The sequence below is a fragment of the Salmo salar genome, chromosome 02 (genome assembly GCF_965601325.2).
Source record: "Salmo salar chromosome 02, fSalSal1, whole genome shotgun sequence".
Taxonomy (NCBI): domain Eukaryota; kingdom Metazoa; phylum Chordata; class Actinopteri; order Salmoniformes; family Salmonidae; genus Salmo; species Salmo salar.
The window spans coordinates 25,846,936-25,862,399 of record NC_138292.1 but is presented as its reverse complement, the minus strand read 5'-3'; the positions used below and the strand labels follow the sequence as shown (position 1 = coordinate 25,862,399).

The following is a 15,464-nucleotide window of genomic DNA, read 5'->3' as shown; positions in this document are numbered from 1 at the left end:
GTTAATGGAGAATTGTTCATTTGATTTGAAACATTAAGGAAATGCTGATGATTAACTAAAGGTGGGAATTGTAAGAACAGCAACGACAGAAACATGATGCCAAGGCAAACAAAGACCCACCCAAGCAGATACGGAACAGTGAAGTCAAGATTGTGGGGGTTGTAAGCGACACAAGCCCTCTGACTCACAAGTCTCTTAGATGATGAATATAATCCTGTCTGATCCTAGTCTGACATGACACAAGTCCAAGATATCACTTTATTATATCACTAAAGACAATGAAAACCAAATCGCGCGCTGGCCAAAACCTCCAATTCCTGTTGCTTTGAGGTTTCTTTGTAACTCTTGATATTTGAAACTGCCGTAAGCATATTAGAACACTCAGTTCGTAGTCTTGCTGCCCTTGACTGACTTTCCCATTACCCAATCACCCAATCACCCAGTTCCTGCAGCAGAGGGGTAACTTCAGCCACACTCTTCCCCTTGATATTGCCATACCGTTCCCTTGATATTGCCACACCCTTCCCTTGATATTGCCACACTCTTCCCTTGATATTGCCACAGTCTTCCCTTGATATTGCCACAGTCTTCCCTTGATATTGCCACAGTCTTCCCTTGATATTGCCATACCGTTCCCTTGATATTGCCACACCCTTCCCTTGATATTGCCACACTCTTCCCTTGATATTGCCACAGTCTTCCCTTGATATTGACACACCCTTCCCTAGTTATTGCCACACATTCCCTTGATATTGCCACACCCTTCCCTTGATATTGCCACACCCTTCCCTTGATATTGCCACACTCTTCCCTTGATATTGCCACACTCTTCCCTAGATATTGACACACCCTTCCCTAGTTATTGCCACACATTCCCTTGATATTGACACAACCTTCCCTAGATATTACCACACCTTCCTCTACAATTGCCTATTCACAGGAGCTCAAGCCTAAACTCCAGTTCCCTGTGCTCTACCTTCATTCCAGCCCAACTGCAGTACCCTTTCAGACTACAACTCCATTTCCACTGCATTACCCTTTTAGACTCCACCTCCATTTTCACTGCAGTACCCTTTCAGACAACAACTCCCATCTCCACTGCAGTACCTTGTGCAGTCTCTGATCTAACTTAATAATGCCAAGTTTGTCAGGCCTGCAGTAGTCCATGAAGTCACCCTAGCTCCAGTCCCAGGGACCAGCCAGGCTCCTGTGTAAGATAACCCTGTGCCCCCTAACACAGAGGACCCAGTACCTCCAGTGGCCAGTGGGCCAGTACTTACAGAGGCAAGCTGACCTCACACTGTGGCTGGTGGCCCATTCCAGTTCCTGTGGATAATGGCCAACACCTCCACCAGTGGCCATCAAGCCAACACCTCCACCAGTGGCCATCAAGCCAACACCTCCACCAGTGGCCATCAAGCCAACACCTCCACCAGTGGCCATCAAGCCAACACCTCCACCAGTGGCCATCAAGCCAACACCTCCACCAGTGGCCATCAAGCCAACACCTCCACCAGTGGCCATCAAGCCAACACCTCCACCAGTGGCCATCGAATCAACACCTCCACCAGTGGCCATCAAGCCAACACCTCCACCAGTGGCCATCGAATCAACACCTCCACCAGTGGCCATCGAATCAACACCTCCACCAGTGGCTATTTTTACGATAAGAAAGTCTTGTTCTTATTTGTATATTATAGTTATACAGTATATACCGGTAAGCAAATACAATTTGCTTGGAACATGTTGAAGATGTACAAAGAATTACACATTTTCAATTCCTGTGTGTAAACACTACGCACCTGTGAGCCTCATTAAAAGTATGTCGCACACAGCAGAATGAATGAGGCCCTCTGGTAATGCAAATGATCTGCCACCAATGAAGAGGGGTCTTTATATGTGACTGAAAGGGGAGGGAGTAACTGCTACTCATACTGGGATTTATCCAAGCCAGCAGTTAGGCCTGCCACTGTACAAGCAGGGCCATTGGAACCCAATGGGAATGGGAGCTGGGATCATGTAGGGTTGGTGATCATGTAGAGACAGGTGATGATATTGACAGCCCATACCCCTGGGAATGTGTGTTTAGATACTCACTAGCGCCTGGGGACCCCAGCCACATATCACTCTCTCCGCCTGCACACTGTCCTGAACGATGCTCACATGATAATTAAGAAGGGGACGTTTTAGGTGACCCATGATATAAGGAAATATCAGCTGGGTTCGTTTTTCTCTGTCCATTTTCCTATTCCTGTTTTTTTCTTTCTATGTTTCATTTCTCTGATAATGTCCTTCTCTTTTCTGTGTTTTTTTGAGAGTGAGAAAGGTTAACGCTAGGTTGCGCTGCCGGCAAACCATCAAATGATTAGCTCTTATACACGCCAACTACACACGGATGGGACAAATGGAAAACACTACTATCTCGTGTCTTTTGCATGTTCTGTGTGCGGTGGAGTCCACGGCAGCTTGTCATAGCAGTCACACCCACATGTATGTGCACAAATATATACAGTATGTATGCATATTCAGTATATATTTGCACTATAAACAGAAATGCAAGGGGGTGAAATAAAATGTATTTCTTTCTCAAAACATTGTATTTTCATCCAGATTTCAGGATGAACGGTAACAGACAAAACAAATACTCTCTCTCCAAAATTGGCCTCCATTGTTGTCCAAACCAAGAAAGCCAACCTGAAGCCTATTTATAGTGCTCAAGCTCTGATTTATAAGTGAAGAAATTAGCTATAAGTGTTTTCAAACATGAGCACTGGGTGTAGGTAATCGGTAAATGAGTGTGACATTTTGAATGGACCTGTTAGTTTTGAATGATGTGTCTAATGTAGAGAACTGTGTTTAGTGTTTTGCAAAAAAGTGTGTTTTACAATTGCAAACTGATTGTAAAGCAGATAATGTGCTTGCAGTTTTGCAGACTTGGTCTGAAGATTAGGTAGTACATGAGTTAATAGTTTCACTGAGTGCGCCTCAAGTACCACTTTTAGTGTGTAAGCGATGTAAAAAACTGTAAGCTCTGAATATCAGATACCCAACTTTATCAGGAGTTATGTCAAGCGTATTAGCAATGTGTTTACACAGCAGGAAAAGTATTTTATTTTTTCGCTATGATCAGCTTGTCAAAAATGGTCCGATACAAACTTGAAACCACTGATCATGACAATGGGGTGAAACTCCTGGACAACAGTTGTGATTGTACATTCCATATTGTCAATTTTACTTTGACCTCTCCTGTTTTTAGGATATGTTGTTTGTTAATTTGATTGAGCGCCATTTAGGTTAGGCTATTTGATCGAAAAACCTGCATGATGTAAATAGTGTCTGTCTGATTACATTATCATACTATTTATCTCTAGCCTGTAGGCTACAGGTGGCCGCCTAATCCTGCTTACCTTTAACAGTAAGTGATTTAATGTAACCCCTGCCTTCAACTCCTATGTTCAAAGAGTAACCAACACAGTTCCTTCCAGTGACAGAGAGCTGGGTTGCACAGTCAACAATGGGATCAGAGGTCAGAGAGAACACACACTCACCCTAATGTCCTTATAATGGAAGGCTACGATGAGAATCAGAAGACACCCAGTGGACATGCTGATGGAGCAGTTGATGATAAAGGCGTAGCGGGAGCCCTGAGGAGGAAGAGGAGGACAGACAAGATAAAGACATTAAATGGAGGTTTAAAGTTATTCCAACAGTGCTTCTGTTTTCGATTCTTTTCCGTTTGACGTTTTCCAGTAGAAGTGTGTTAGTGTTAGTGGAATGCTCTGACCTTCAGTCTCCACTGGACACGCACACTGATTTGGTGACAACTTTATAATGTGTGTGATACACATGCACACTCATGAACGCACGCACACACTTGGGTGGCATTAGATCAAGTAGGCCTATTGACCTGGCATTATATGAAGTATTGACTTCAAGTGAACCACCAGGTCGTGCAACCAAATAAAATGAGTATAGGCCTACAAAGCTCTTAGCTGATGCATTAAAACGATCTTTATAAACTAGCAGAGCCGGCCCTAGCCACTGAGCGACATAAGCAAACGCTTAGGGCCCCGCGCCTGCAAGGGTGCCCCCGACCCAAAATAAGTATCTTTTTTTGTTTATTGGTTCTTTTAGGAACTTAGTCAGGGTCTCAACTTACTTTTGAGAGCTAAAATAGTAGAATACACAAGGTGCAATGTGGTGCAAGGTACACAATACACAAGGTGCAATCAAAATTTGGTTGTGTATAAGCAGGTTTTCTATTGCACTGCCAGTCACTGAGACTCACGTAATTAGCACGTCAGCTAACTTGTTGTATATTGGTCTAGACAGCTATATAAACTAGTAATCGTGTAAAAGTGGTTGAATTACCCAGGGGCCCTGATCTCCAGGGGGCTCCCATTGATTTTGTTAGTCGCTCTCACTCAGATATCATATTAACATGGCATAAGTCAATGCAAAAAACTATAAACATTTCTCTCCTCCCTATAGCAAAAGGAGTAGAATTCCATGAAATCAGTTATAAAATTGGTAAATATTCTCTCTGCCCTCTGGCGAAATGTGTAAAATTGCAGCAAATGAACTCTAAAACTGTAAGTCACTAACCAGGTGAGAGGTGACATGCTATCCAAGATTCCTAAATCAGTTTATCAACTTTACCCTAGACTGCAGCAAAACCTATAGGTCATGGTACATTTAGTTAGATGAAAAAAAAGGGAACAGGATTTGGCTTCTGTAGCAATGAACATAGCCGCTGGAAGTGGGGGTGCTGAGGGTGTTGCAGCAGCCCCTGAAAAATCTGAATAAAAAAACATATATTAATACAAATAAAAATTACAATTTGAAAACAAAGAAATATATATTATCACAAAAGTTGTGCACTGTGACTTTACTAGTATTAGCAGACAGATATAGACATCTGTAGCATGGGCATACATTTATTTTCAGTATCTCCACTTTGTCAAAAAAGGTAGTTGTGTAATTATGGTTTTCCACAATTGTTTACACACGTTTGCTGAATCTTTGGGCCATTTTCCCAAAACTCTAAACACAAAACACAAAACCACAAACACAAAATGCAAAACTCTACAAATATCTAGCAGAGGCAAACACTGCATTCAAAACTGTTTTATCTCGTTCCGAAGCGTTTTTTGCATCAAAATGACAGACACACACGTCATATGAATAAATCTGTCTACCAACCAACAACACACTGATGTGCTCAACACAAAACACTACTATGAATATCCCATCAGTAGGTTTATGCCTCTTGCATTTTCAGTGTTACACTGTAGCCGGTTGTAAAAGATTGTTACAGTAATGTATACCTACTCAAATATACATAAATAAACACACACAAATGCAATACAGTTGCCAATTGGTTTATAGAGCTTGGCATTGTGATTGGCGTTGCTTTCCAAAGGGACTAAAGAGATTTTAATTTTGAATGTTGTACCTAATGTAGAGATCTGTGTGTAGTGTTTTGCAAAAAGTGGGATATAGAATTGAAAACTGAGTGTAAAGCAGGAATTGTGCTTGCAATTTTGCAGACTTGGTTTCGGGATTTAGTACACGAGTTTCAGGTTTCGGTGATTTCGTTTCAAGTTCCAATTTTAGTGTGTAAACAATTGGGAAAAACTGTAAGAACAGTATCTTGCAGGATTCAATGGTTGTAATTGTAAGAGTTGTTGCCCTGTCTTTTTCTCAGCGATTGTCATTCTAATAAAATCCAGAAAGTTTGTCTTCAAATATTTCTATCACCATAAAGAAAAACTAAGTGTAATACAGTACATTGAGACATCAAGTGGTTTATGACGATGTGGCTTAGTTGTTGAACTCACAACACTAGGGTTGTGAATTTCAATTTCCACAGGGGACCTGTCTGAAATTATTATAATTTTTTTCAACTAGGCAAGTCAGTTAAGAACAAATTCTTATTTACAATGACAGCCTAGGAACAGTGGGTTAACTGCCTCGTTCAGGGGCAGAACTACATATTTGTACCTTGTCAGCTCGGGGATTCGATCTAGCAACCTTTCAGTTACTGGGCCAACGCTCTAACCACTAGGCTGCCTGCTGCACCTGGATACATGCACTACTGTAAATTGCTCTGGTTAAGATCTACTGAAAGGTAAAAGGAATGAATAGACCGTTTCAATTTACACATAGAAATAAGTTGCATTTGCAAAGTATTTCAAGAAACTGGAAAACATATATCAAAGTATTTTTATATTCCACAAGTACAGTATTATCAGATTAACTGTTTTGTGCAGATAATTATCAGACTCAAGTTACAAATGCTGGTTAACACTCAAATACAAATAGATTTAGTTTAAATATTTTCACAAAAGTAGTGCACTGGGCCTTTACTAGTCCTGTATTAGCAGACCTTCAGCGCGGGCATACTACTTCCCGCGAATTATGCAGTAGGCTATGAGGCTATGAATGTAGGCTATGAGTGTCTTCATAATTGACTCTGTGAGTAACTTTCACTTGACTTCACTGTACTTGAAACGATCGTCTCGACAGTAGGCTAAGTGATAAAAGGTGTGCTGTTTATTGCCATGACGTCCACGCAGGCAACTGATGTAACCTCGATGAAAGTTTTAACGGGGAGTTCATTTAATGATGGGTGGTTGGGGTTTAGAGTCTAAAAGATATAATTGCAAATTTTCAGACAACGTTAGGGAAACTTCAACGCAGAGAGGTGGTATGGTGTGACGTGCGTTGGCAACTTTGATTGTTTTCCACAATTTCACTTGTAGCATCTGCATCATGTCTAATTTTATCCCAAGCCTAATTGGACTCCACATCAGCGTAACGTTAATTTGACTACATTATTAGACCTATCACACAGCTCTGAGTGTCTAAATTTGTTTTGTAATATTTTCCCTTCTTAATTTCAAGCCTTTTTGAAACAACCTAATTTGTAGTAACTCTAACACGGGTTCAGGCCGTGGACAGACAGAAAGGCCACCCAAGACCAATGCAGGCCAGAATCCATCCCATCAGCCTTCAGACAGACGCTGAGAGTAGATGATGTGAGTAGAGCCTGAAACATTCATCATAATTCTGAATTAATTCTTAAAAGAAAGAAAACCCCCTTCTGATCACTTTTGATAAGGTCTAGTTAATTTGCAACAATGTCCTCGGTGTGCTGTGTTCCGTTACAATGGCACACGCAAACAGCTGTTAGGCCGTCGCTAATAACATCAATAATCTTTGTTGTTTGTTTTGTTTTTACAGTCACAACATGATGATGTTGTATCAGCTTTACTATAGAAACACATCCTCTTGGCACACAGTCAAATCTGACGCAATTTAACTTGGGAAAACACAGTGCAGATTACCTGATGTAACTAACTAGATGGGCACACTCCAAGTCCCATTCTGCCATATCATTCTGGCATGCTGGCCCAAAGACCTTGACAATCAGCCCAGCCTCAGCCCAGCCCCCCATCTCCAGGAGAGGTGAAACTCTTGCATTATTCAAACAGTCTCTAATGAAACACAAATGATGTGGAAAGATCCAAAATGACCGTGGGCAACCTGAGAAACACTAGCTGTGAAGGGAAACAAATACAATGTGGAAAAAGTACCACAAATAGCACATTTTCCTCATCCTGCATAACCTGGTTTCCAAGGAAAAGTATTCTTAAATACACTGTCATGCAGAGAGGGTATACCAGGCATCTGAGCATCCAGTTATCTCACTCATCATGTAGCCTATGTTTTTTAGAGTTTTGATACAACTTACGCATTTCCCCCAAAAATTGTTTGGCAAACTCAATTGGTTTTCAAAATCAAGATAATGTATAGGGAGAAATGCATGGAAATGCCTGCCTGGGTAATTGCCAGATACATCAGCATATGGAGCTGTTTGCAACATGAACTTGCAAAATCAACTTCTTCCAGGCCCAGGCTTACACTGCGTGTCAGTCTAGTTGCAAATCAATATTTGATCAATCATGACAATCATATTAATCAAACAAAACAGATTGGATCTCCTTTCCCTGAAATCAGGCTGATTTAAACAGCCTGACTGCTGCACTCAGCAGTTTTCACTTCACTTGCCTTGAGATCATTACATGGAGGAATTAGATCAGCTGGACAGGGACTATAGCTTGCTCATCTAGCTGTAATTACCTCTAAGTATAGGGACCTCCGATTGGATCTCATATCACTGGACAGCCAGGCAGGTATAACCAGGCTGACCGATTGTTTCACTCCATTGTTTTCACTTCACTTGATAAGTGTAAGTGAATTGAAAAAAATGGCGAGTGCAGTGGTCAGGCTGGTTACACCAGGGTAGGAATCAACTACCTCAAAGTGTTTAGGTGGACTGACTTTTGGTTGCATCATGGGTGAGTTGCTGAGAGCCTATTTTCAACTAATGGAACTGGCACATATATTCTAGAACTTCAGTGGGACGGAGTTAAAAACTGCTTGATTGTGAGGACTGGCGTTGTTATCCACCCTAATCTGTATGTTAATGTGAAGAGACGGCAGTACCAAGCAGTGGTTCTGGAAATGGGCTCATAATCAGAAGGTCACCGGGTTCAAATCCCAGGTGTGGGTTATGCTATTATGCTGCGACGCAAGTCATGCTTGTTTAACGTGTCTGTTAATCAAGGAAATGGTTACGACAACAATTAGACATGCCGTTCCGTTCTCTTCCTATGAATGGACTGGATATAGTATTTCTGTACGTAGATTAATCCAAGGACTTTGTGGTAGAGCTACAGGGCACATGTAGGTTGATAATAGCATTCATGATCTTTATGTTGAATCAACAACACCTGTTTTCTGTCCGTCTGACTGACCTCTTCATGTTAAAGGGATACTTCAAGATTTTGGCAATGAGACCCTTTATACTTCCCCAGAGCATGCTAGCAGTTACACATAGCCTTCCAGTCATTGCGCTTATGCTAGTTAGCATTGCTCGTGAAACTACATCCAACTTCCTCCTTCATACTAGACACAGAGACATAAAAATGGCATCCACAAGTTCATCTTACTCTGGGGAAGTAGATAACGGGCCTCATTGCCAAAATCCCAAAGTATCCCTTTAACATGTTAATTATCCATGCAGAGGTTGAAACTCATTCTCCACACAAGGTGGGTGACATTCACTCATTAAAAAAAAGACAAATAGTGTTCAGTAGGTCTGTGACCTATTCTCAGACAGACTCTCTTTCTTGAGCAGCCTAGTCAGAGTACTAGGGCTATACACAGGATATCTGGTTCTCTGAGATAGTTGCTACTATTCAATGAATTTCTGTGGTGGCCTGGCCAGCAGTAGGTCAGTTGATTCCTGCAGGTTTCAGTTGTATTACATGCTGCTGTTGAGGTCTGCGTTGCTGGTCATTTTATCATTGGTCAGGTGGGGACAAGGTATTGAACCCTAAAGAGGTCTCTAGCTCACCAAACCAACATGGTCCCTGTGCCATCCTTGTGGTGTCAAACAGGTGTAGTTAACGATTAGCTAGAGAATCATTCAAATTTATTTTACTTATTAAAGGACAACATTGGTATTCTCACCACTGGCCTATTCAACAGTAATTTGATAATCATGATGGTATTTGCTGTTCTAAGGGGAATCATATATTGTGAGCTTTCCAAATACAATGTACCACTGACTTTACTCTCTCTCTCTCTCTCTCTCTCTCTCTCCTCTCTCTCTCTCTCTCTCTCTCTCTCTCTCTCTCTCTCTCTCTCTCTCTCTCTCTCTCTCTCTCTCTCTCTCTCTCTCTCTCTCTCTCTCTCTCTCTCTCTCTCTCTCTCTCTCTCTCTCTCTCTCATGTGGCTATGACAGGTCAACAGGTGTCTTAGACTAAATCACTTTTATGGCACATGATAACTTGTCTCTTGATTAATCAAAATATGTGAGCTGAGAAATTATGAATCTTCTATATGTCCATAACAGCCTGTACAAAGTGGCAATAGTGGCATATGTTTGACACCTGTCTTTGACCCACTTTGAATGTTATCTTTCTGAGGGAAGCCTAGTACTTTAAGTTCACTGTCTTGATCTTATCATTTTTAAATAGAAACAGCTCTTTCAGTTATTCTCTTTCAACTTCAGAGTTGCAAGACTATAATGTAGGTCCACTTTATTTCACTGAAACTGAAAACCAACAGCAAACAACTTTAATAGCCAGGTATTTGTTATGCTTTCCTTGATAAATTCGTTAGCATGATTATATTTTAACAGTCTTGTTGGTAGTTGAAAATGAATTTTACGGAATGTGACGTGACCAAAATGACTTACCGGTTGGTAAATAAACGGACACAGCTCCGCGTGCAGTATCATGAGCAGTGTCCCAAGCAGCGCGGTGCCTAGAGCCCAAGCGCACAGACACTTTTTGTCCTCCAATAAAACTTTTCTATCTCGCAATCTATAAAGATTGCCCCCCTCGATTTGAGGCATACGCTTCCCAGAGTGGGACAGCGGCACAGATATCTCCGTCATGTCCCCGCCGTTTCTGTTGATCACTCCATCGCAATTGTCAACTTTGGAGTCGAGGTGCAAATTGCGGGTTGTCATCTCCATGTCGCGTTGGGTTCGGCTGTGTCCGTTCTCCGTGTTGTCGTCCTCTGATGCCTCGTTCTCTCACTGTCCCACCTCTGCCCTGTCGGGGCTCTTCCCCGGAGTGCGGGAAAGTATACCACGATGGGCCAGCTGTGTCCCAGGTCCTCCTCTCCGTGGCTCATGAAAGTAGCGGCATAAGGACTGTATAACTAACTGTACGCGCTCACCTGAACACGAACATCGAACACCGCATGTGATACGCTCACCACTGACAGTTGAGTGGTTGACTGGGGCGCTATTCTTATTTGCAAGGGTTATGATGATATACTGTATGAGGGTGCGCCATAAAAAAAAGTATCTCTCTCTCTCTCTCTCTGTGTGTGTGTGTGCGTGTGCTGTGTGTGTGTGTGTGTGTGTGTGTGTGTGTGTGTGCGTGCGTTCAGTGGTGGAAAAAGTACCCAATTGTCATACTTGAGTAAAAGTATAGATACCTTAATAGAAAAGTATAGATACCTTAATAGAAAGAACCTTAAAGTAACCCAGTAAAATTCTACTTGAGAAAAAGTCTAAAAGTATTTGGTTGTAAATATACTTAAGTATCAAAAGTAAATGTAATTGCTAAAATATAATTAAGTATCAAAAGTAAAAGTAGAAGTATAAATCATTTCAAATTCTGTCTTTTAAGCAATTTTCTTTAGGAATGTAGTAAAGTAAAGCACAGATACCCCAAAAAACTACTTAAGTAGTACTTTAAAGTATTTTTACTTAAGTACTTTACATCACTGTGTGTGTGTGTGTGTGTGTGTGTGTGTGTGTGTGTGTGGTGTGTGTGTGTGTGTGTGTGTGTGTGTGTGTGTGTGTGTGTGTGTGTGTGTGTGTGTGTCTCCTTCAAACCCCCCCCCTTAAAAGATTTAGATGCACTATTGTAAAGTGGTTGTTCCACTGGATATTATAGGTGAATGCACCAATTTGTAAGTCGCTCTGGATAAGAGCGTCTGCTAAATGACTAAAATGTAAAATGTAAAAAAATGTGTGTGTGTGTGTGTGTGTGTGTGTGTGTGTGTGTGTGTGTGTGTGTGTGTGTGTGTGTGTGTGTGTGTGTGTGTGTGTGTGTGTGTGTGTGTGTAGGGCTCCTCACGCAGATGTAGGCTAGTCTACTCATTGGATAATTATAGAGGCTGGTAATTGCATAAGATACAGGATGTAAGGGTTTTATGACAGGTTGATGAAATATGATCATTTCAGATGGTGAGGAGTCAATCACCAATTCAGTTGGACAACTATTTTAGCTTGTCGCTCTCTTTTTTAAATTCCATTTTGATGGGCTTTTCAGTGATGTGTCCCATTAATTACAGTACTGATAAAAATATATATATTTTTAAAAAATCCAGCAATCCCTGTCGAAACAAATTGTTTTAAAAATACCACAATACTGTGTGCTCCCAAAATTCTATTCTGTATCCTTCTAGAATTAATTAATACATTTTGGCATTATCAATTGCAAATAAGCTGTCACATAGGCCACCAATAAAAAGCACATTATAGACTAGTACTGTTGTTATTTACCTGTGCATTGACATGGTGAGCCTATTCTCAAACGACACTTTCACAGCTCCAGGGGGACCTCTGGTGGACAAAGGAGTAGGGTGTTTATTGAGATATAGGGACAATGTTATACAGTATGTGGCCAACTATTTATTGTCAGACCCGCATATATATGAGAGAGATTTTCAGGCTCTCTTGAATAAAGCTGCATTGTTATTATTTTACTATTAATATACGTCCCATGAAATGTAGACATCACCTCGTAATTGTTGTATTTTGTTTTGTACTGTTCTCAGATGTCTCAACCTCTAAACTCTAGAGATCTTTATCTCTCCCCAACAAACTGATAAGTGACATTTAGATAACTACCCCCCCCCCCCCCCCCCCTTCCCCAGACACCTAAGTAACATTCCTCAAAAATCCTTGAGCTATAGCGTACTGTACACAACCTCTTATCCCATTTCCTAGGTTCTATGCCTGGGAGGAACAGCGTCATGACCTTGGACCATGTGACGCATTCACCCCACACGGATCCTTCCGACAAGGTATCCTGTGCTGGGCTGCTGCTGACGACAGTGTCACTACTCTCACGGCTCTAAGTGACTGGATGACCGCCTCAGAGTGGCTTTCTACTGAACCTGACCTGGTCTCTGTATCAGGACCGGACCTGGTATCTGTATCACGACCTGACCTGACCTGACCTGGTCTCTGTATCAGTGTCCGGGAGAGGTTGTGAAAACAGGGTTATGGTTAATTGGTGGAGACTGATTTGATAAATACTGGGCCCAAGGCCAACATACTATACTATATATACAAAAGTATGTGGACACCCCTTCAAATTAGTGGATTCTGCTATTTTAGCAACACCCATTGCTGACATGTGTATAAAATTGAGCACACCGCCATGCAATCTCCATACACAAACGTTATTGCGGGTGTAGCAAAATGCTTGTGTTCCTAGCTCCAACGTGCAGTAATATCTAACAATACACAACAATACACACAAATCTAAAAACTAAAAGAATGGAATTAAGAAATATAGAAATATTAAGACGAGCAATGTCAGAGTCCGGAGTACACTATATATACAAAAGTACAGTACCAGTCAAAAGTTTGGACACACCTACTCATTCCAGGGTTTTTCTTTATTTTTACTATTTTCAACATTGTAGAATAATAGTGAGACATCAAACTATAAAATAACACATATGGAATCATGTAGTAACCAAAAAAGTGTTAAAAAAATCTAAATATATTTTATATTTCAGATTCGTCAAAGTAGCCACCCTTTGCCTTGATGACAGCTTTGCTGGAATATCTTTCCTTAACACTTTTGAGATCAATTGTGTTGTGACAAGGTAGGGGTGGTATACATAAGATAGCCCTATTTGGTAAAAGACCAAGTCCATATTATGGCAAGAACAGCTAAAATAAGCAAAGAGAAACGACAGTCCATCATTACTTTAAGACATGAAGGTCAGTCAATACGGAACATTTCAAGAACTTTGAAAGTTTCTTCAAGTGCAGTCGCAAAAACCATCAAGCACTTGATGAAACTGGCTCTCATGAGGCTCGCAACAGGAAAGGAAGACCCAGAGTTAGCTCTGCTGCAGAAGATAAGTTCATTAGAGTTACCAGCCTCAGAAATTGCAGCCCAAATAAATGCTTCACAGAGTTCAAGTAACAGACACATCTCAACATCAACTGTTCAGAGGAAACTGTGTGAATCAGGCCTTCATGAACAAATTGCTGCAAAGAAACCACTACTAAAGGACACCAGTAAGAAGAAGAGACTTGTTTGGGCCATGAAACACGAGCAATTGACATTAGACTGGTGGAAATCTGTCCTTTGGTCTGATGAGTCCTAATTTGAGATTTGGGTTCCAACCGGCCGTGTCTTTGTGAGACGCAGAGTAGGTGAACGGTAGATCTCTGCATGTGTGGTTCCCACCGTGAAACATGGAGGAGGAGGTGTGATGGTATGGGGGTGCTTTACTGGTGACACTGTCAGTGATTTATTTCGAATTCAAGGCACACTTAACCAGCATGGCTACCACAGCATTTTGCAGCAATATGCCATCCCATCTGGTTTCCGCTTAGTGGGACTATCATTTGTTTTTCAACAGGACAATGGAAAAACATTCCAGGTGATGCTGGTTAAGAGAATGCCAAGGGTGTGCAAAGGTGTGCAAAGCTGTCATCAAGGCAAAGGGTGGCTACTTTGAAGAATCTCAAATATAAAATATATTTTGATTTGTTTAACACTTTTTTGGTTACTGCATGATTCAATATGTGTGTTATTCACTATTATTTTTCAATGCAGAAAATAGTAAAACTAAAGGAAAAACCCTGAAATTAGTAGGTGTGTCCAACATTTTGACTGGTACTGTATGTGGACACCCCTTCAAATTAGTGGATTCGGCTATTTCACCCACACCCATTTCTGACAGGTGTATAAAATCGAGTACACAGCGATGCAATCTCCATAGACAAACATTGGCAGTAGAATGGCCTTACTGAAGAGCTCAGTGACTTTCAACGTGGCACCTTCATAAGATGCCACCTTTCCAACAAGTCAGTTCATCACATTTCTGCCTCGCTAGAGCTGCCCCGGTCAACTGTAAGTGCTGTTATTTGTGAAGTGGAAACATCTAGGAGCAACAACGACTCAGCCGCAAAGTGGTAGGCCACACAAGCTCACAGAATAGGACCGCCGAGTGCTGAAGCGCGTAGCGTGTAAAAGTCATCTGTCCCCAGTTGCAACACTCACTACCGAGTTACAAACTGCCTCTGGAAGCAACGTCAGCACAAGAACTGTTCGTCGGGAGCATCATGAAATGGGTTTTGATGGCTGAGCAGCCACACACAAGCCTAGGATCACCATGCGTAATGCCAAGCATCGGCTGGAGTGGTGTAAAGCTTGCCGCCATTGGACTCTGGAGCAATGGAAACGCATTATCGGGAGTGATGAATGAATTATGCTTCACCATCTGGCAGTCCGACGGACAAATCTGGGTTTGGCGGATGCCAGGAGAACGCTACTTGCCCCAATGCTAGTGCTAACTATATAGTTTTGTGGAGGAGGAATAATGGTCTGGGGCTGTTTTTCATTGTTCGGGCTAGGTCCCTAAGTTGCAGTGAAGGGAAATCTTAGTGCTATAATGTACAATAAAATTGTGCTTCCTACTTTGTGGCAACAGATTGGGGAAGGCCTTTTCCTGTTTCAGCATGACAATGCCGGTGTGGAAGAACTTCACTGGTCTGCACCCCTGACCTCAACCCCATCGAACACCATTGGGATGAATTGGAACGCCGACTGAGAACCAGGCCTAATCACCCAACATCAGTGCCGACTTCACTAATGCTGTTGTGGCTGAATGGAAGCAAG

The 15,464-nt window shown here is 41.7% G+C and overlaps 1 protein-coding gene across 1 annotated transcript in view; it reads right to left on the bottom strand.

Moving 5' to 3' along the window:
- LOC106578046 (intermediate conductance calcium-activated potassium channel protein 4) overlaps positions 1-10,853 on the bottom strand; it is a 48,462-nt gene extending 37,609 nt beyond the window's left edge. The window contains exons 1-2 of the mRNA XM_014156614.3: positions 10,271-10,853; positions 3,549-3,644 (exon numbers count right to left, since the gene is read on the bottom strand). Coding sequence (XP_014012089.1) covers positions 3,549-3,644; positions 10,271-10,552 — 378 coding nt within the window. The 5' untranslated portion in view covers positions 10,553-10,853. The remainder of the gene's footprint in view (positions 1-3,548; positions 3,645-10,270) is intronic.
- Between the last annotated feature and the right edge of the window lie 4,611 nt (positions 10,854-15,464).